At 43.0% G+C, this 20,870-nt stretch overlaps 2 protein-coding genes across 6 annotated transcripts in view; both read right to left on the bottom strand.

Moving 5' to 3' along the window:
• The window catches only part of LOC102299476 (proline-rich protein 12), a 54,477-nt gene extending 41,933 nt beyond the window's left edge, over positions 1 to 12,544 (bottom strand). For all 4 annotated transcript variants that reach the window (XR_006053153.1, XM_014330029.2, XM_042215057.1 and 1 more), the window contains exon 1: positions 12,013 to 12,544. Coding sequence is in view for 3 of the 4 variants with exons in the window: in XM_014330029.2 (XP_014185515.1) it covers positions 12,013 to 12,095 (83 nt within the window). In the remaining variant the exon portion in view is untranslated. The remainder of the gene's footprint in view (positions 1 to 12,012) is intronic.
• A 175-nt stretch (positions 12,545 to 12,719) lies between these two features.
• Positions 12,720 to 19,756, bottom strand: prrg2 (proline rich Gla (G-carboxyglutamic acid) 2). 2 transcript variants are annotated; one of them, XM_014330028.2, is made up of 7 exons: positions 19,096 to 19,756; positions 18,916 to 19,012; positions 16,846 to 17,041; positions 16,592 to 16,622; positions 16,157 to 16,289; positions 14,627 to 14,773; positions 12,720 to 12,959 (listed from the first exon to the last, which is right to left on the bottom strand). In XM_014330028.2, the coding sequence occupies exons 1-7, from the start codon at positions 19,115 to 19,117 to the stop codon at positions 12,917 to 12,919; spliced, it is 669 nt and encodes a 222-aa protein (XP_014185514.1). In that variant the 5' UTR covers positions 19,118 to 19,756; the 3' UTR covers positions 12,720 to 12,916. The 2 variants fall into 2 exon arrangements, with proteins under 2 accessions (XP_014185514.1, XP_005949590.1); XM_005949528.3 differs by having other exon boundaries at positions 16,846 to 17,018; positions 19,096 to 19,558.
• Positions 19,757 to 20,870: the final 1,114 nt, after the last annotated feature.

Below are 20,870 nucleotides of genomic sequence, written 5' to 3'. Positions count from 1 at the left end.
TGTCAGACTGCGCACACCATTGGCTGCTGCAGGAGCCTGGAGTACGACGGACAAGTGACACAGCTGTCTGCAGTTAGGACTATGACACAGCTGACTGCAGTTACCTGATAGTATAAAAGGCTGAGGAGTCTTCATTCGTCGAGGGACTTGTTGATTTGAACAGACTGTACAGAGAGTCCCTCCCTTTTGCCTTTGTTTTGTGTTGCCTCCTGCGAGACGTTTAGTAGAGCAGTGCTCTACTGGTGTTATTAATCGTGGTGTTTGGTTAAAGTTACTCTGCTGCCTAGTGTGTTGTTTCACTAACGGATTTCAGTTGTGTTAATAAACCTTATGTTTGTCTTCCTATCTAACTCCTTGGTCTCTGGGCTCGTTTATGTTACGTCCGCCGCCGCCTAGCAGAGCTGGGTCGTAACATCATGTTTTTTTACTGGTGCGCAAAATGAGCCGTGCATGTCACAGCGGAGGCTCTGCCGAACCCCTGAGACCGACTCACCGAACCCCTAGGGTTCGATCGAAGCCAGCTTAAGAACCACTGCTTTAGTGTCTCCCTCCTGTCCTCTTACGGTGACCTCTGTATTTTGTCATTTCGTATCTTCCAAGTCCGTCATCTCTTTCTTTGTTTACCTGTTGTCTGTGTCAAGCTTATGTTTCTTAGTCTGTCAGTGTTTCTGTTTGCTGTTTTATTTTGATGTTCAGTTTTGCTTCCCATCTGTCGTTCTGTCTAACTCCCAGCTGACTCCACTCACGTAATCACCCTCCTGTGTATATATTATGTCAGTCTGCCTTTGTCTCCAAGAGTCTGCATTTGGATCCTCTACTTGACCACTACCGGCGAGTTCAGGCCAGAACGGCAATTATGGGACTGGTATGACACAACCTTGTCACTGATACCCGAAACAAGCTTAACTGTGGAAAGAGTTTGATGAAGTATTTATTGTTGAATTGAAGGCTAACTTAGACCTGTACTATTATAACACATTTGCATTTGTACTTTGCACTAAATTGAACTAAGCTCTTGCCTTTATAACCTCTCACCTTTTCCCATGTGGTTATTTGCTAAAGACACTACAATCAGCCATTTCAATGTTGTCCTGTTTTTGTAATTAAAGAATGCTCGTCACTGTAAGGTCAGGGAAGAGGTTGTCTCCAGGGTGATCTCTGTGCAGTCCAACATGAACCTGACATTGGCACACCTAGAATTTCAGGGACATGGCGGGCTTGACTTTTTCCCTGCTTCTCTAGATATCAAGTGAGAATGAACACAATGCAAAGATAATTGGCCCAGGTAATGGTATTTCTCCTGACTGTGGCAATGCACAGTTTAAACATGTAAGCAAGGAGTTGCTCCTTAATATCAGTAGTACCCTTCATGGAGTATATCAGAAACTCATCGGTTCATGTTATGCTTTGGGGGAGGGTTAGGGTCAGGCAGGCTTTCTCACCTACCTTCTTTGTTTTGGTCCAGTACACTAGTTGAGAAGTAGATTATGCAAAAGATCCTAAAGACACTTGGATGCAAATTTAGTGCAGAGTTTTATTTGTCCATCTGATGCATACTATCGGCTGAACAGGGCAGGAGATGGCAGAACTACGTCTTCCAACCTGGTTTCCAGGTCTTAGATTCCCAGCCTCATCCAGGGCACCTGTAGAGATAAAGAAATTAAATACAATAAAATAATAGTCTTGGCATATTTCCACTACCTGTGAACAGACCACAGAAGAGCAATCATAACCAAAACATCTCGTTAACAACATGCCTGCAGATTCCACTCCCAGAATCCCCAACAGCTAGAAAGCAGCTGTTACAATGCAGTAAACTGATGAAACTGATAATTCACTTCAATTCAGTTTGGGTTTATTTGTTTTTTTCAGCTAGCGCCAAATCCCAACAGTTGCTTCAAGGCACTTTATATTGCAAGATAAAGATCCTAAAATACTACTAAGATAACATATTTACAATACTTGACAAGTGAATGTCACTGAAATATGTATGTGGATTGATTGAAATCTGTGAGTGCATGCATATTACCTAATTAACATGGAAGACTCCGAACAGGCTAGTTACAAACGTACTGCTAGATACTGCTACGTGAATTTTGTGAACAAGTTATGTAACAGATGAGTTGTTGTTTGGGCCGAGAGGCATTTAACAGTAAATTCTTTAACAGTACATATAACATTACCATACACATTGAACAACCTAATATCCATGAGGCAAAAGCTTACCAGCGGATGGGTGTATCACGCAGTCATGATCCAGCTTCACAGCAGTAGCAGCCATATCGCTACCTTCACCAGGCTAAGATGCGGCAGATTGACGTTTATTCGTCATTTCATATAATGACTGCTTTTCAGTGGTGGAGTAGAACTTTTTTAAGAGAAAAGGCTTGGGACAACACTACTTTTTTGACAACTGATTGTGCAGCCACTGAAATAATCTTCATTGCTTATTGCATTTATGTCTATTGCATAAGTGCAAATTCAGCACCTCCTGTCTTCTGATCACTTGTATCTATTTCTTCTTAACAGCTGTCCCAACCAGGAATGAATGAAAAGATAAGTAGGGCTGTTTTTGTGTACAACAAGAACAGCCTGGCATGCTGCAAAACTTTGATATTTACACGGTGCCATTTCATCTTACCTGCAAAGAAGAAATCTACTATCTACTTATCACTACATATTAGGATGTCCTGCTGCTTGTTATGAGCAACTTCCGATAAAAAAAAAAATGTGAAAAAGGTCTATTATGTGATAATGCACTGCAGGTTATCTTACAAAATAACGTGAAAGTAATGTAATAAGTAATGTAATAAGTACACTACTTTCTCCAGTGAGAAATTCAGTAACATGCTGCATTACTTTTAGGAAAACTAACAAGTAATGTGAATGAAATTACTGTTTGTTTGTTTGTTTTAGTAAAGACCCCAATAATATTCATGACATGACAAGTATAAGTGTATTAACAGTTTAATTTGATTCTATTGTTGTACACCAAAACATTTGATTACATCAGTAAAATTCATAAAATTGCTACATTTAATCTGTATATATAATATACTTTAAAAAAAAGTATATTCTCGAAATATAAAATTTCTTCATTTCAAAATGTCTTCTTCAAAATACTTTTCAGGGGGCTTTTTAAATAGTTTGGTAATAACGAATTGCAAGCTTATAAGTAATTCAAGCATGGACCAGGTATTCAGAATGGCTATATGAAAGTTGTTGTACAAAGAATGTTCCCATCCCTACCTGCCCACCCATGAGGCCTACTACACAGTCAACAAATCCACACAGTGTTTATCTTTAAAAAAAAAAAAATCAGAAGAACAAAAAATAATGGTAATGATAACATAGAATAGAATAGAATAGAATAGAATAGAATAGCCCTTTAATGTGACTGTACATGTATAACAAAATTATAGGTGCTCCACACCAACGGTGCAGGAATAATATTTTTTTAAAAAGACATCAAAAATAAATAGCCAACAAAAGCAATATATACAGTCTAGAGGAATATATACAAAACAATAGAAAGGCAAATAAGATTAAAAGGGTGAGTCAACTATTCCCGTACCTTCCAGTCTACTACGAAACATGTAGCAAACTTTTCAGCCATCAACTTGTGTGGCACAGATCGGAGATCTTACTGAAGACTTCCGTTCAGCAAAGTCTTCCCTTTCAGAAGTTCTTCAAGTAAAGTAGACAAACTATCTACACTATCTTGACAAAACATCTGAAGTCTGAGATTGACAGGAAACTGGATCCTCACAGGGTGCCCCAGGAGTGAAGGGGATGCTTGGCCTGTAAATGGCCTCTATTTATATAACGCTTTTTTTACTAGTCCCTAAGGACCCCAAAGCGCTTTACATATCCAGGCTTCCACTTTCATTGCTTAGGAGGCCAGTGAAAGTGGAAGCCAGACGGGACACTGGCAACAGCAGAGATGGACCCCCTCAGAAGGCTTGGCTGGCGGGCAGTGTGAAAGAGGCCAGCACCAAAGATGGGACCCCTCAGGAGGATAGACCAGAGAGGATAGGCTGAGGTGGAACTCATCTGATGGTCGAGCAACTGCATCATAAGAGACCCTCTGGTCCAGGACCTCTGGAGACCAGGAACTATGTCAAAGAAGACCCTCTGGAGGCTTGGCTAGGGACTGACATCAGCAGAGGTGATGGGGCACCGTGCCTTAGCTGGCAGCTGATGACGGCGACAAGGAAACAGATGATTTGGAAGGAGTGTGGTGATGATGGAGGAGGCAGAACCCCTCCAGAATCTTGGTAAATGGCCTGTCATTGAGGCGCAAATCCTTGTGCTCTGGCAGTGTTGAAACCACAGGTTCTGGCAACGTGGGCTCTGGATACTCGGGACACTCTGAGGATGCAGGATACTCAAGATACTCAAGGGTGCTGGAGCAGGACATGCAGCCAACTCAAGCAAACGGGATACTCCAAGTACACTTGGAGGTCGCTGGAGATACCAGTTGAGGTACAGTTTTTATCGAGACCCCAACACAGAGAAACAGTCTCTGATTTCGCCAGCTCAGGAGCAGAAAACAGTTTTTAACAACAAAACTCAGAATTAACACAGACTGGCTTAGAAAATAAAGCCTGAATTTTCATGTTGGACTCAAAGATACCCAGCTCATTTTCACAGTCACCAGGCTGTGAACACAAAACACAGCTAGTTTGGAAAAACAAAGTTCATTAACAGATTGGAAAGCTTGGATCACAGAAAACTGTTTTCATTTCAAGCTCAGTCTTAGTACTTGAATACTCTTAACAGAGGACACCAGTCATGGTACCATTGTGTGGCAGGCAGGATCTGGACCCAAATGTAGGGCTCGGAAGACAAAAGATAAACTCAAAGGCTGGCAGGGCAGCTGGTGGTGATCGGACAATCAGACACTCCCTTTATCAGGAAGTCAGTGGCACAGGAGGGAAAGCCGTCCCAGGAGTTGGATAGCAGAAAAGCTGCACCAGTAATCTCACTAAAGAAAGCTCTAAATGAAACATCTCCAACTCCGCAACACTGTGTATGTGTACGTGTCCTTGTGTTGCTGAAGTAAAACTAAACATAAGACACAGTGAACAAGAATTACCAAGATAAAAACAGGAAGACTCCACAAAGTATTACTGGAGCCCAATATAATGCCATCCAGAGTAAGCAGAGACATGGTGGGGAAAAATGAATGGTGGCTCAGAATTAAACACATATTTTTGAAGCTTAAAATACACCAAACAATTGACAGATAACACATCTGCATAATCATTTCCAACACTCTGAAGGCCAGCGAGGACAATTTGGATGCTCTCCAGGAATACACTGACTAGTGCTTCGATGTTAAGAAGGCACAGAGCTCCTCTTTCCAAGAACGAGACACCATGTTCAGAGAAATTGCCCAGAAGACTCCCCGAAAACAACATCACCACCCGGTGAAGACATTGGCGACATCCTCTTGTCTCTGGTCGAAATTCTACACCGGGAATTGCAATTCTCTTTGAATCGTTGGAATTTAGCCACTTGCTGCTGACCAGATCTCGCTACAGGGTCAATTCTCTAAAAGTGTCACCCAGGTCAGTGAAGAAAATCAAAACATTTTTCTTCTTTTTTCTCTATGTATTATTGTAGGGTCTACCTTGCAATGTACAGTGGGGCAAAAAAGTATTTAGTCAGCCACCGATTGTGCAAGTTCCCCCACCTAAAATGATGACAGAGGTCAGTAATTTGCACCAGAGGTACACTTCAACTGTGAGAGACAGAATGTGAAAAAAAAATCCATGAATCCACATGGTAGGATTTGTAAAGAATTTATTCGTAAATCAGGGTGGAAAATAAGTATTTGGTCAATAACAAAAATACAACTCAATACTTTGTAACATAACCTTTGTTGGCAATAACAGAGGTCAAACGTTTACTATAGGTCTTTACCAGGTTTGCACACACAGTAGCTGGTATTTTGGCCCATTCCTCCATGCAGATCTTCTCGAGAGCAGTGATGTTTTGGGGCTGTCGCCGAGCAACACGGACTTTCAACTCCCGCCACAGATTTTCTATGGGGTTGAGGTCTGGAGACTGGCTAGGCCACTCCAGGACTTTCAAATGCTTCTTACGGAGCCACTCCTTTGTTGCCCGGGCGGTGTGTTTTGGATCATTGTCATGTTGGAAGACCCAGCCTCGTTTCATCTTCAAAGTTCTCACTGATGGAAGGAGGTTTTGGCTCAAAATCTCACGATACATGGCCCCATTCATTCTGTCCTTAACACGGATCAGTCGTCCTGTCCCCTTGGCAGAAAAACAGCCCCATAGCATGATGTTTCCACCCCCATGCTTCACAGTAGGTATGGTGTTCTTGGGATGCAACTCAGTATTCTTCTTCCTCCAAACACGACGAGTTGAGTTTATACCAAAAAGTTCTACTTTGTTTCATCTGACCACATGACATTCTCCCAATCCTCTGCTGTATCATCCATGTGCTCTCTGGCAAACTTCAGACGGGCCTGGACATGCACTGGCTTCAGCAGCGGAACACGTCTGGCACTGCGGGATTTGATTCCCTGCCGTTGTAGTGTGTTACTGATGGTGACCTTTGTTACTTTGGTCCCAGCTCTCTGCAGGTCATTCACCAGGTCCCCCCGTGTGGTTCTGGGATCTTTGCTCACCGTTCTCATGATCATTTTGACCCCACGGGATGAGATCTTGCGTGGAGCCCCAGATCGAGGGAGATTATCAGTGGTCTTGTATGTCTTCCATTTTCTGATGATTGCTCCCACAGTTGATTTTTTCACACCAAGCTGCTTGCCTATTGTAGATTCACTCTTCCCAGTCTGGTGCAGGTCTACAATACTTTTCCTGGTGTCCTTCGAAAGCTCTTTGGTCTTGGCCATGGCGGAGTTTGGAGTCTGACTGTTTGAGGCTGTGGACAGGTGTCTTTTATACAGATGATGAGTTCAAACAGGTGCCATTCATACAGGTAACGAGTGGGGGACAGAAAAGCTTCTTACAGAGGACGTTACAGGTCTGTGAGAGCCAGAGATTTTCCTTGTTTGAGGTGACCAAATACTTATTTTCCACCCTGATTTACGAATAAATTCTTTACAAATCCTACCATGTGGATTCATGGATTTTTTTTTCACATTCTGTCTCTCACAGTTGAAGTGTACCTCTGGTGCAAATTACTGACCTCTGTCATCATTTTAAGTGGGGGAACTTGCACAATCGGTGGCTGACTAAATACTTTTTTGCCCCACTGTAAAGCACCTTGAGACGACTGTTGCTGTGATTTGACGCTGTATAAAAAATTGACACGGGCAGCACGGTGGCACGGTGGTTAGCACTGTTGCCGCACAGCAAGAAGGTCCTGAGTTCAATTCCACCATCAGGCCGGGGTCTTTCTGTGAGGAGTTTGCATGTTCTCCCCGTGTTTGCGTGGGTTCTCTCCGGGTACTCCGGCTTCCTCCCACTGTCCAAAGACATGCACTTAGTGGGGATAGGTTAATTGGTTAATCCAAATTGCCCATAGGTGTGAATGTGCGAGTGAATGTGAGTGCGAATGGTTGTCTGTCTCTGTGTGTTGGCCCTGCGACAGACTGGCGACCTGTCCAGGGTGTACCCCGCCTCTCGCCCTATGACAGCTGGGATAGGCTCCAGCGCCCCCTGCGACCCTGAACAGGATAAGCGGACGCGAATGGATGGATGGATGGATAAATAAATTGAATTCCCAGTTCAATGAAGCTTCACTCAAGACCTCCCATGCTGTCATCACCATGGACCAGTTCTACGTTTCCACATAGAACTCTACCACGACCCCAGTGCCCCTCCCTGGTTGTATTAATGCCACTCCAGATTAGAATCCACTGCCTTTATTTCTCCTCCTCTTCCCTTATTATCTATGTCAGCTATTCTTGTCAGTTCCTTAATTCAACATAGACAAAAAAAGTCTTTAAACTGCAGCCAGCTGCTGCTTCGTTTACGGGTGTCAGGCACATTTATGTGTTTTTGCTTTCGCACAGCCCTCCTCACCGCTGTCTACTGTCTCACTCACTCACTGAGAGGACAGACGCACGCTCCACTTGACTGTCGCGTCTCTCACCCTCTCTGTTTTTCACATAATGATATTATCCTATATCCTGGCATCTGATTGGCCACAATATGGAGGGATTGGAGCATAGCTGAGTCACTAGGTTATTCTGTTTAGATGTTGCATATTAGATTGCCCCTCGTTTCCTTACCCCGTGTCCCCCCTCCGTGTATCTGTGAGTTCCCATGCCTCATTTCTCCTCCTTGTGTTTTCCCCAGCCTGCTATGTCTGTGCTCTCCCTGTGTTCTCTCTTCCATTCCTGTCTGTGTCTCTGTGTACTTCCTGTTTTACTTTGATAGCTCCCGTCAGTGTACGTCACGTTGTGTTTGCGCCTGCCCTGTCTCATTAAGATTATCAGTGTCACCTGTGCTCCCCATGTGCTCCCACGTCCCTCGTTATCCTTCTGTGTATTTATGTCTGTCTCCCTCAGTTCTGTGTCACGTCCTTCCTCAAACTGTGTGACTTTCCCTGTGTCTCTCCGAGTTAGTATTTCCCAGCTCCGTGAGCTTGCATTTGGGTCCAATTCCTTTTTTTTATTTCTTGCCTGTCCCGTTTGGTTCTTTTGCATCAGAATTATTGTCTAAAGGCGAAGAAAGATGCCCAACGGATTTACTTTACCAAATGGACCATCCTGACCTTGCCGTAATGGTCTATTTGATTCACCTTTTTTTTATTCCACTTGTTAAATACGGGACAGACTTGAGTGGGGAAAACAAAGGAGAGAAAGAAAGGGAAAGAAAAACAGCGGGGAAGAGGGACGGGGATAAAGGGCAAAAAACAAAAACCAACAAAATAAGCAGACAAAAAATGCATCTATCAATCACCTGGATCACCTGTTGAGAAAGAAAGAAGAAAAAGAGAGCAATACAATAAACAACATCACGATGATCTATGGGAATGTAACAGTAAATACTAAATATTAAACATTATTGTGCAGCACATAAGATCGACAGCGCACAGTGTGCTTTGAGGTAGGAGCCAAAAAGGGTGTAGTTTGTGGGTGTGATCACCCGTGTGTACACCTGTGAGCATGGACGCGCTTGTTTTTAAAAGGTTCCTTCATGTAATGATCTGCTAGAGGGTGTGGGGGGGCCACAGCCCCGTCCTCCAGGGCATGAAGCAGGTATGGAGGAGATCAAAACTCCAGACATCCAGAGGCCCCCAGAACACAAGAGACCAAGGAAGACCAACAGAGGGGCAGCCGCGCCACTGTCCCAGAAAGAGCTGAGGAGAGTCCCAGATGAGGGCTCACTCAGCAGCCGCGGAGCAGAAGCCAGGGGGAGTTGCAGTGAGCGCCCGTGAGCTCCGCCGGCAGCCAGCTGTGCCTGAGTGACCGAGCCCCAGGCCGAGAGGCCGGGGGCACCCCACCTCCGAAGTGGCCCGAGCGAGCCCCAGGCTCCAGGACCCCGATAAGCGGCCGCCAAGGAGTGAGCCGGTGGCAGACACAGGCATTTGGGTCCAATTCCTGCCTGGACACAGCGTATCATGGCACAAATATGCATCAGCCAAAACTGTCTGCAGAGAACATAATAATGACAGTACCAGGGCCCACTAGGATGACCGTGACTCGTGTGACAAACATCAAGTCATGCACAGCTCAACACAGAAAATATTCTTGAAATGACAACTTTAGAAGGAAGGCATGTTTTGGGGGAGAAGTGGAAAGTGCTGAATATAATCACAGAGTATACAGAGAAAAGTACTAAACTGAATCAATTTCAGCTTTCGATTTTTCATGATGTATATTGTATTAATAATTAAATTTCATTATCTGTGTCTTTACCACGACATTTGCCACACAGGTGTAGATACTGTAGGTTCAGTGAATGCTTAAATTGCACTGATTAGAATATACTGGACATTCAAAGCTAAGATTCAGCGCACTGTGTTAGAGGCTGGGATTGGATGAATTCATCATATATACAACCTTTGATCATTGTTTATGTCCAGTTGAGAATGAATCTGTGCACTCACATATTAAATGAACTGAAATCAGTAGTGTGATCTCCAGTCTTGATATAAGGAATGAGAGACTAAGGAGCTTGGAAAGAAAAGCGTCTGGACTTCTTTGAGTTGCTTGAAGACGTTTCACCTCTCATCCGAGAAGCTTCTTCAGTTCTAAGGGTCAAATGGTGGAGAGTCCCAGATTTAAAATTCTGCTGAAAAGAGGTGAATCAGCAGAATTTCTGCTGGAAAGAGGTTTTTGCTGAAAACAGCTGAAAAAGCTGGGATTTGTGCTGAAAATAGTTTAAAAAGTTTAACTGTGAACTGAAAGAAATGTTGCCATAAGCGGGATTTGAACTCCAGCCTCCCAGTCTCAGAACGGCTGCTCATCTCACTGAGCTAAAACACAGCTCAGCCCAATACAGACTTGCGGGGTGGGTGGCTGTAACTCAGGTGGTAGAGCAGGTCAGCTACTAACTGGAAGGTTGGTGGTTCGATCCCAGGCTCCACCAATCTGCATGTCAAGTGTCCCTGGGCAATGCATCCTTTGGAGTGTGAATGTGTATGAATGTTAGAAAAAGTTCTTGGGTGAATGAATTAGTTGTATGCTCAGAGTAAAAATGTGTCTATTATGCTCTATAAGAACCAGTCCATTTACCATTTACAGACTAGTGAAGAAACATTAGTCATGCTATTAGCTCCAGTCAACAGATGTCTTATTACGTGTCTATTATGAGTGGCAGGCAAACAAGGAGGTGCTGCGTGCACCCATTTCACTCTAGTCCCAGGAGGAGACTAACACTGAGAGAGGAGTCAAATGCAGCATCTCGGGGGAATCAAGAATAAGTGCTTTTCAACGGAGAGTGGTTTTTTTTAATTTCACTGAAGGGATTCACTGAAAAGACACTGGGAACAAGAGTTGTCTGATGTAATGTTTACACTGCGAGACACTGAAAGGCTGCTGTGTACGTTACATGAACATCTGACTGTGAACAAGACTTTACTTCTGACTTCATGTCGTTACAGTTAAAATATGAAGACAAATATTATACACATGATGGCATAAGAATCAGTCTTTGCCTTGTTTTTATAAATCTATAACTAATCTATTCAAATCACAGTCATACTGCCAGACTTAATAAGAGCCAGTGCTAACAGAGAAGCGCTCTGAGACTGTTGTTGTTGCCAAGGCAACCACTAATGTGCAGCTAGGCTAACAGGAGCTTGCTAACTTTAATAAGACCGTGTTTTATACAACAGCACAGCCATATAAGGAATCAGCTGATCACTGCCTGCAGCGGAATTTCTTTGCTTTTTCTTATTTACCATTGAAGTCACCGCCTTATTGGGCAGGTTGGTAATGTGATGGGGACAGGCTGCACGCTGTCTGCTCCGGAGAAATGTGCTGTCAGACACTGGGTAATGCTCAAGATGCCTAATGATAGCGGCTAATGTCAGCTTAATAGTAGCTGCCAGCCTGTGTGTTGTAGTCAAACAACCGCACTGAGTTCTATTGTTAATGAATTAGTTTCTCTTTTACAGAGAAACGGCAGTGCGTTAGTTTCACTGAATAAAGGCTCGTGTATCCATGACTGCGCTGTGTTTGGCACAGTGTTTCGTTTGCATACACGCTTTCATGTGTGGACTATGCCCGGTGACCGTGGCTGTCATGCTTGTGTTCGTGTGCAGCGGAGACAATGCAGTGCTGAACACTGATGCACTCATACATGTGTGTATGTGGGGGGACTGTTTTGGTTTGTTCAATAACGAAACCGTCCTCTACCAACCCGCGGTCCACCCCTGTCCGTCTTCGCATCACTGTTAACCTTGCCCCCAATAAAATAACGGCTGGCTGTACCTGAGCCTGGTGGCCGTGCAGCCGGGCTAAATACTCGGCGCAGTCAGCGCTATGCCACGGCATTGTCAGAGCCTCTTAAGCTTACCGGCAGTCAGAAAACAGCGCTCCCCATGCTTCGGCCACCGAAGCTTACCTTGCTTTGGCCGATCTCTCGTAACTCCATCCCGTCCCAGTCCCCAGATCTCCGAAGCCCGAAGCGGGATAATTCCTCTCCATGAAAGAAAGAGCTGGATGAAGATGCACAGATAGTGAGCGGGAGGGAGGGGGGATATCTTCACTTCCAGCGCCCGATTCTGTTTATTCCTCTGCTTGACAAGCCTGTAGACTGAGTGGGGATCGGGGGCGGTGTGGGGAACCGCGGCGGACAGGAGCACCTCCTCCCCCCTCCTCTCCCCGTATATTTAACTGTCTATTGTCTCTCGTGTTAAGCCGAACAGATGCTCCACGTCGCAGCTTTAGTAAGAGAAATTATATTCACGCTGCTCCGATAGCTGCAGCTTACTCGCTCTTTTTGCGTTTTGTTCACATGACGCCATTTTTAAGAAGAATGACTTGGCTGGCGTGATCGCCTTCTCTCTTACACGCATGCACGCCTTCGCAGTGTGCTGTAGACAGTTGTAAACACAAAACAAAAACTAAGCTTCTACAGCAGTTTTACCTTTCTATGACAAACAACACAAAGGCTGCAAACATGTCCAGAAGAACTTCCTCGTGATTCTAATTTAATCTACTACTTGCATGCTTATTTGCTGGCTTTGCAAGTCACAACAAGTTATACAATGACTGGAGGCATGTGAAATTGTTACATGATTTATTATATAAAATGCATCTTGGTTTTTCTTGAACACAAATGCACAAACACAGCACAAAAACGAAGTCTTAAGTGATCAGACTAGTGACAAATGATTAGCTATGGTCCACTTTGGGACTGTCTTTGAACTGCACTCCTAAGGAAAATATGTATATTTTAAAAAAACAACCAGAAATTTTCCCCAAACCATCAGTGTTAAGGTTTCACACAGTGACCTGCAGGGCTTTCATTCATTGTCACCTGGATCAGCAGATACCGACGGCGCACCCCTGTGGTCAAAGACAGGAAGAAAAACTTTGTGAATAGCAGCATGATCAATGAACGTCCAGCTGTTTCCGTTCCTATTAAAAAAAAGGCACAGGTTTTTAGAAAGACGGGGGTGCAGTTAGTTTGAAAGCAAATAAGAGAACTGAACTATTTGTGCAACATCTCTAAAGTTAGAAATATCCTGTCTCAGAGTGACGCTGAAAAACTAGTTCATGCATTTATTACTTCCAGGCTGGACGACTGTAATTCATTATTATCAGGAAGTCCTAAAAACTCCCTGAAAAGCCTTCAGCTGATCCAAAATGCTGCAGCAAGAGTCCTGACAGGGACTAGAAAGAGAGAGCAGATTTCTCCTGTTTTGGCTTCCTGTTAAATCCAGAATTCAAAATCCTGCTCCTCACATACAAGGTCTTAAATAATCAGGCCCCATCTTATCTTAATGACCTTGTAGTACCATATCACCCTATTAGAGCACTTCGCTCTCGCTCTGCAGGCCTACTTGTTGTTCCTAGAGTATTTAAAAGTAGAATGGGAGGCAGAGCCTTCAGTTTTCAGGCCCCTCTTCTGTGGAACCAGCTTCCAGTTTGGATTCAGGAGACAGACACTATCTCTACTTTCAAGATTAGGCTTCAAACTTTCCTTTTTGCTAAAGCATATAGTTAGGGCTGGACCAGGTGACCCTGAATCCTCCCTTAGTTATGCTGCAATAGACGTAGGCTGCCGGGGATTCCCATGATGCATTGAGTTTTCCTTTCCAGTCACCTTTCTCACTCACTATGTGTTAACAGACCTCTCTGCACTGAATCATATCTGTTATTAACCTCTGTCTCTCTTCCACAGCATGTCTTTATCCTGTCTTCCTTCTCTCACCCCAACCGGTCGCAGCAGATGGCCCCGCCCCTCCCTGAGCCTGGTTCTGCTGGAGGTTTCTTCCTGTTAAAAGGGAGTTTTTCCTTCCCACTGTCGCCAAAGTGCTGCTCATAGGGGGTCATATGATTGTTGGGTTTTTCTCTGTATGTATTGTTGTAGGATCTACTGCACAATATGACTGTTGTTGTGATTTTGAGCTGTATAAATAAAATTGGATTGAATTGAAGTGAATGTGTGATTGCTTTCTTCATGCCATCACACACATTTGGTATTGTTTGAAGTATCATTTCATTTTCGATGTGCACATACAACACATACCATACACTTGCAAACACCACTGCATACACCACTTTACACCACTCATATAGACTTTCTCGCATCATGATTGTCATTGATTATCATACTATAATCAGTGTAGTGCATATATGGATGGTTCCATGTTCTTCATCTTCTAGATAAGTGGACCAAAGTTATTTAGACATTGCCTGGGACACCAAGTGCCAATATCTATACAAATATTTCAAATTTGTATGCCATTTCATTTACTGCAAACATGAGTACATTTGACAGTTAAATTAAACACTCATCTGCAACCTGCTTGCTTTCCCTTCTTTGTAATTGTGTCTTTACTCAATCAGTTTCACTTGTGTTGAATTTGTTACACCTGTTTCCAATTAGTCACCTTCCCCTGTATAAATACACAACATGTGTTGTGCTTCTCTCACCAGAATGTCTTAGTACTCTTGGTAGTCAGTCTTTCCAGTGTTCCTTGTGTGTGCACGCTTTGCCTTCCACTTACCCTGAATATGGTGGTGGTGGAGCATCGTGCTGCCCACTGTGGTTCAGGGCATCGTTGTAGCTAGGCAGACCGGGTGCAGTGATCCCACCTAGGGGCACCGTCTCCGGAGCTGATGTATGCCCATCTACTGCAATTTGTACTGGAGGTCTGGAACAGCACACAGCACAACACGCCAATTTTAAACCCCTTTAGTTGCTGTATTGCTAATAAACAAACATAAAAACGTGAAAATGTTTATACACTATATTGCCAAAAGTATTTAGTCGTCTGCCTGTATTTGGTCATGTAAACTGGGCTGATATCCCATTTCTAATCCATGGGATTAATATGATGCCGGCCCACCGTTAGCAGCTATAACAGCTTCAACTCTTCTGGGAAGGTTTTCCAGAGAAGGTTCAGGAGGTTTCGACCATTTTTCCTGAAGCACATCTGTGAGGTCAGACACTAAGCATGTGCCCTGCCTTAGGTGCCACCTATTCCTAATCCTTATAGGTATAACTGAGTGATTTGCATAAATTAGTGCTATTTCTTAAATTTGTAAAGTCTGTGACAAATTGTATTGTTTAATTTTTTAGTCTGTTAGTGTCTTGGAGCAACTGTAACCTACATCATTTCCTTAGTGATCAATAAAGTTTTCTGATTCTGGATGGAAGATGAACAACTTTAATAAGTGACCGACGCGTTTCAGCTTGTGACCCTGATGAAGGCCACAAGCCGAAACGCGTTGGTCAATTATTAAAGTTGTTCATCTTCCCTTAAGTGTTGCTGGAGTTCCTGCTTTGTGAATTCTTTCATCCTCTCCATGCACCTTGGAAGCAGGTGAAGTTGTGCCAGAAATCTTTGCTGTGATTCTGGTACAGCTGACTCTACTCACCATTAAAGCAAAAGTACTTAGGTCCAAAAAAAAGGAGAGTTCTAGTCCCAGTGAGCCTTGATGGGGTGACTGTGGCTCAGGCGGTAGAGCAAGTCATCTAGTAATCAGAAGGTTGGTGGTTCAGGCCCTGGTTTCTCTGGTCGACACATAGCCACATATCCTTGGACAAGATACTAACCCCAAGTTGCTCTCTGATGCATCCATGCTACGACTGTGAGTTCTGTATTTTTCTGTCATTTAAAGTTTTTTGACTTGCTTCAATTTTTAGTGAGCCATACCTGAGTTTTGTTCTTTCATTTTTTAAGGTGACAGTGGTTTGTCCATCTCTTTTGGTTTAATTACTAATAAAAATATTAATAAACTTTAATAAACAATTCTGCCTTCATGTCTCCTTTTTTCAACCCGGACACTTTGTGTTACTTTCCCACATCCCCTGGACCTTTAAGGGAAAAATAACAATAAATAATTATAAATTTGCACAAACTCTGGATTAAGATTAAGGGATTAATATTGTCTTCTTGTCTACTTTGTATTTTTTTTTAATGGTCTACTGGTTTGTAAAAGACTTTACTGGGAAATGTTACTGGTGTCGGTTAGGGTGTCACTTTGTTCCACATTTCTCTGTTACCAGATGATCCACATCGGAGCAAACGTACCGGCCAGACCTCCGTGCACCCTTTTTCTTGGCTTTGTAGCAGTACACTCCCAGCACCGTGGCAATTACAGCAGACACTAGTACAGCCAGGATCCCTGCCACCAGACCTGACACGTCCAGTCTGTTTGCACTACCTTCAAAGACAAACATCATCACCCCACTCAAAAAATGTTTCTTCAATAGTTCTCCTGTTACTCAGTCAGACAATCTGTAGCCAATCACTACAGCAATGACTTCAGTCGTGATACTGTTGGAGGTTTGAAGACGTAGATAAAACAGCAAAATTAGAAAATATACAAAATATACAATCGACAAAAAATAGCAATATGGAAAAAAGAAAGTGTCATCCCAACTACTACAAAAAATACATTCGTCATTAGTATGCACATTTGAACAATGAAATGAAAAGGTTAGCATAGTGATGCTAAAGTATTACCTTGATTGGTGTACGTTTTCCAAAATTTTTCCTAGAAATGGAAGCCAATGAAGATTAAATGAAGAGGTCACCTTGAATAAGTTAAGTCAAATTGCTCAAATACTAAGAGAAAAGGTTTTGTATTTTAAATATTAAAATAAAAAAAACATGTATATTTAGGTGATAAAAGTGTAAATAATTGTTAAATTAAATTGATAGTTTTTCATTCTAAGACTCCAGATTAAAAACAGGTTCTACAGTCAAAGAAGAGTCACCGTCTTCGCAGTGTCCTCAAAAATCTCTCTGGCTTCCTCGTAGTTGCAAATCTCTTCCATGCACTCCCTCTCCACATCACCAGGCACAACCAGCTCAAAGTCCCAGCTGTTATAGAGCAGTGAACGGGACAGGAAGGATGCAGCTTCTGTCTCATCCACCAACACTGGATCTCCTACAGGGTGTAGTTCACTGTCACTGATAATCAAAAACATAACTCATACGGACATCAAAAGTCAAACTCTCTAGTCTGTTGTCTAAGCTCCAGATTTCCTGCAGTATCTCTGACCCCTCTTTTTATGGTTCATGTGGCGAGGGATGCATTCTCAAATGTACTCAGGGAGCTTCAGCCATCAGACCCCACCAAACACTCCTCAGACAGTGGGATACTGGGGTTTTCTGTGATTCTGTTTAAAATCACAAAGCTGGTTTTGACTGCTCCATCGCTGGATGAGTAACTTGGCAAAAAGTCCTTGTTGCTTTCGAGCTCAGATGTCCATTTCTGCTCTTCGTTAGTTTTTGTATTCCTGTGCGTGCTTAGTCTAGTAATGGTGATTCAAATTGTAATCCTTAAAAACTCTTGTGCTCTCCACAAACAAAGCTTTGACTTCAGTAAACAAGTACTTATAAGTGCATTTCAGGAGCTCCCAAATTCACATCTCTGATAATCGGTTCCAACACATTTACAGTGAAGCGGCATTTTCTTGCACACACATATGTAAATGTTAAAAAAAATAGCCGTCAACAACAACGTTGTGTTATGATTTCACACAAAATCACAAAAAACAAACTGTGAAAGCTGAGAGTGTCTGGTGGCTGAAACTGGACAAAACTGGGTTATTTACATTTGAATGCTAATTTTCTGTGGAGGTCCATCATGGACCTACTTTAATGCTAACGGGAGATTTTCAGTGTGGTAGCAGTCTCCCTATCAACTTCTAAAAATGTATATTATGAATTATAATTGTAATTATTGTTATTAATAATAATGTTGTTGTTGCTGAGTATTTCTGACACTTCTGATCTAATGAAGGTATAATTCACACACACGCTCACCAAAATTAGACCACAGAAGATTAGAAAATGCTGCCTGCTGTGATAAGTCTTGATTTCTACTGCAACATTCAGATGGTAGCGTGGTATTAAGGTATCTGTGAAAGATCCTTTCAGGATTCTGCTTCCTGTGGTGCTCGGTGCTGTGGGACTGTTAGTTCCAGCTGACCAAGGTTTAGTTTCACGCACAGCCTACCTGGAGATTCATGCTGACAACCACAGTCACATCTCACTCCAAAGGAGCATGTTAGCGATGTGGGGGAATGAGACATTTGTATTGTGTATATGTGGATGAACAACTGTGTGATGCTAATGTTTCCAGTACTTTTTTCAATCTGTACCACAAACAATCCAAGTGAGCTGTGCAGGCCCAGCGTACTAGAAGTTGGGTCATACAGAGAGGTAGGATGGAGCATTAGGACTGGTTGCCTTTCTCCTCCTCATGGCGCCCTGCTCATCACCACTGTGTTTATGTGCTTAAAGAGAAATCACTTCCTAGTGATGAAACTGATGTCTGAAGTAGCAACTTCACCGCTCATCTACACAAAGCAGAATGTATATACACCATATATATATATATATATATATATATATATATATATATATATATATATATATATATATACATATATATATATGTAGATGGTATAGCAGCCGTGGCAGTTTGTCTTGAAACAGCTGTAATCTACACATTTCAAAATTTTGACTTTATTCTCACAACAATGTTTTGTTTTGCTTTTTTCTTAATGGCACCCTAATACTCCTTCATAGGAAAGGCAGTGGTGCTATATAGAATTTGTTTTTATTGTTATTTATTCTACATTCTGCTACCAAGGAGCTGCTTCTAATTTCACTTAACATCTGATGTTTAATGGCAATAAACTACTCAGATTCACAGAAGAGCAGTTTGGTTTTCCTCTAGTCGTGCTGTTGTTGCAAGGCACGTTTGTGTAACTGAAGCATTACCACAAATTATAAAGCTAATTTTTATGAAGTGACAGGAGACAGGTGTGGGTTACCTGGTTGGTGTCTGTATATGACGGAGCAGTGGGCCATCTGCACGAGGGACAGTCCGTTCATCCACAGCAACAATAACGCGGCTGTCGAAGCACAAAACTACACAGGAAAAAGTGCAAGAGCACCTGTGAAAACACTTGTAGTTAGAAGCCCGAGTATGAAGATGCTCCTCCAACACTGACCTGTCCAACACAGCTGCTCCATTTGGCTCCAGTTTGTTCCATCTGTCAAAGCTTTCTTGAAGAAAAACAAACGTATTTCTCTTGGTTTCACCAAAAACAGAGCTAGTAGTTACTCCACTTCATTGCGCACTTTATTGCGCTGAGACGATCAGGAAACAATAAACCTGTCGGACAGCATTGCACCTGAAGGGAGGAGCCTCCACAAACCGGTTTCACTGTTTACTCACAATATGCTGTCTATGTCAACATGTCCAATACACAAGCAACACACGTCTGCCTTGTAACTATAGAAGCGAGTGTAGAAACAGCCTTTAACCTGCCGTGCCAAGCTAGGGTATCCCCCCATCCCCTGCGTCGGGAGCGCGCACAGGGCAGGGAGCGCGGATCCACAGTGTGAAGTTTTACTGAAACAGTGAAACACTAGTGTCGGTACGTCACGGCAGGAAATGATACATTTATTGTTCTCATGTGGATCATTTCAACAAACCGAGGACGGACGTCTGCGTGGACTCTCAGCGAGTAAACCCCCGTGTTCGTCTATAGAAACGCGTCTTGTTTGTCCATATTTTACATATGTGATCATCAGTTAACAAGTTGTTAACCAACAACATGCAGCTCCAGTCATCGCTTGTAACATCAGCTCCAAAACGCCACGGCAAAAACCACAGGGTGACGTCACCTGTCTATGGGCGTTAGATTAATTAACAATTAAATACCATATAAATATTTTAAATACCAAATAATGTCAGACAATATTTTCACGGACCGGCCTTTAAGGCGGATAAATACAACAAAATGATACGACCGAGACAAAAACACTGGTATTTTGTAAATATCATAATAAACGTGAATTCACTGTGTAATTGTGTAACTTTATTAGCAGCTTCCTCCTGAAATGCGTCAACACTGAGAGTAACGTCCTCCTCTCCGCCCCTTAATGCTCTCTGGTCGCTATGGTAACGCGTGCATATTTCTTTCAAAATAAGACACACAACTACAACACGGAAAAAACCCAGGGGAACAGAGTTAACGATAAAAACCCTGAAAACCATACATTTCACACCCGAGCCTCAACTCTCGCGGCCCGGTACCAGTCCGTGGCCCAGGGGTTGGGCAGCGCTGGTCTAAGGAGCTTGGAGGGAAAAGCGTCTGGACTTCTTTAAGTTGCTTGAAGACATTTCACCTCTCATCCGAGAAGCTTCTTCAGTTCTAAGGTCAAATGGTGGAAAGTCCCAAATTTAAGCCCAAGAGGGACAAAGGACCCCTTAATGATCCTCTTCAGGAATCTCACTGAACCTGAAAAGAAAGTGTTAGACAAAGGACTTAATTTTGCCATTTCTCCTCAACAGTTGCCCATAGTGGACCTCATCACAGCCACAGAAACCACCACAAGGATTAATAAATGATCACAAACAGAAACAGAGCTGAAAGTTTCAGCCTCCCTCCCCAGTGCTAAAGTCCCTCCATGTAACCTCACAATACAAGAGAAGAAGGCCATCGCTTCCCTGAGCAAAGACCACAACATCACCATATTACCAGCTGGCAAGGGAAGGTGCACTGTTGTTCCAAACACAACGGATTACCACACAAAGATCACTACACTCCTCAGTGACAACAATACCTCAGACAGAAACTGGTTCACCCGAAAGACAAAACGCCAAAACACAAACTTAACAATGTGGTGTATGCTGTACAGTGCAGCGAGGAATGCTCAGACCTCTACATTGGAGAGACCAAACAGCCACTTCACAAGCGCATGGCACAACATAGAAGAG

Source organism: Haplochromis burtoni, unplaced genomic scaffold, assembly GCF_018398535.1.
Source record: "Haplochromis burtoni strain Fernald_Lab_line unplaced genomic scaffold, NCSU_Asbu1 Contig_651, whole genome shotgun sequence".
In the NCBI taxonomy this organism is placed as follows: domain Eukaryota; kingdom Metazoa; phylum Chordata; class Actinopteri; order Cichliformes; family Cichlidae; genus Haplochromis; species Haplochromis burtoni.
This window is presented reverse-complemented; position numbering and strand designations above follow the sequence as displayed.

Bases quoted from the DNA above. Each gene is read 5' to 3' on its own strand.
- prrg2 (XM_014330028.2), bottom strand. From the start codon at position 19,117: ATGGAGCAGCTGTGTTGGACAG. The intron at 19,013-19,095 runs GTCAGTGTTGGA...TTTCCTGTGTAG, and splicing joins GGAGCAGCTGTGTTGGACAG to TTTTGTGCTTCGACAGCCGC. The intron at 14,774-16,156 runs GTACGTTTGCTC...GTGCTGTTCCAG, and splicing joins GGTGCACGGAGGTCTGGCCG to ACCTCCAGTACAAATTGCAG.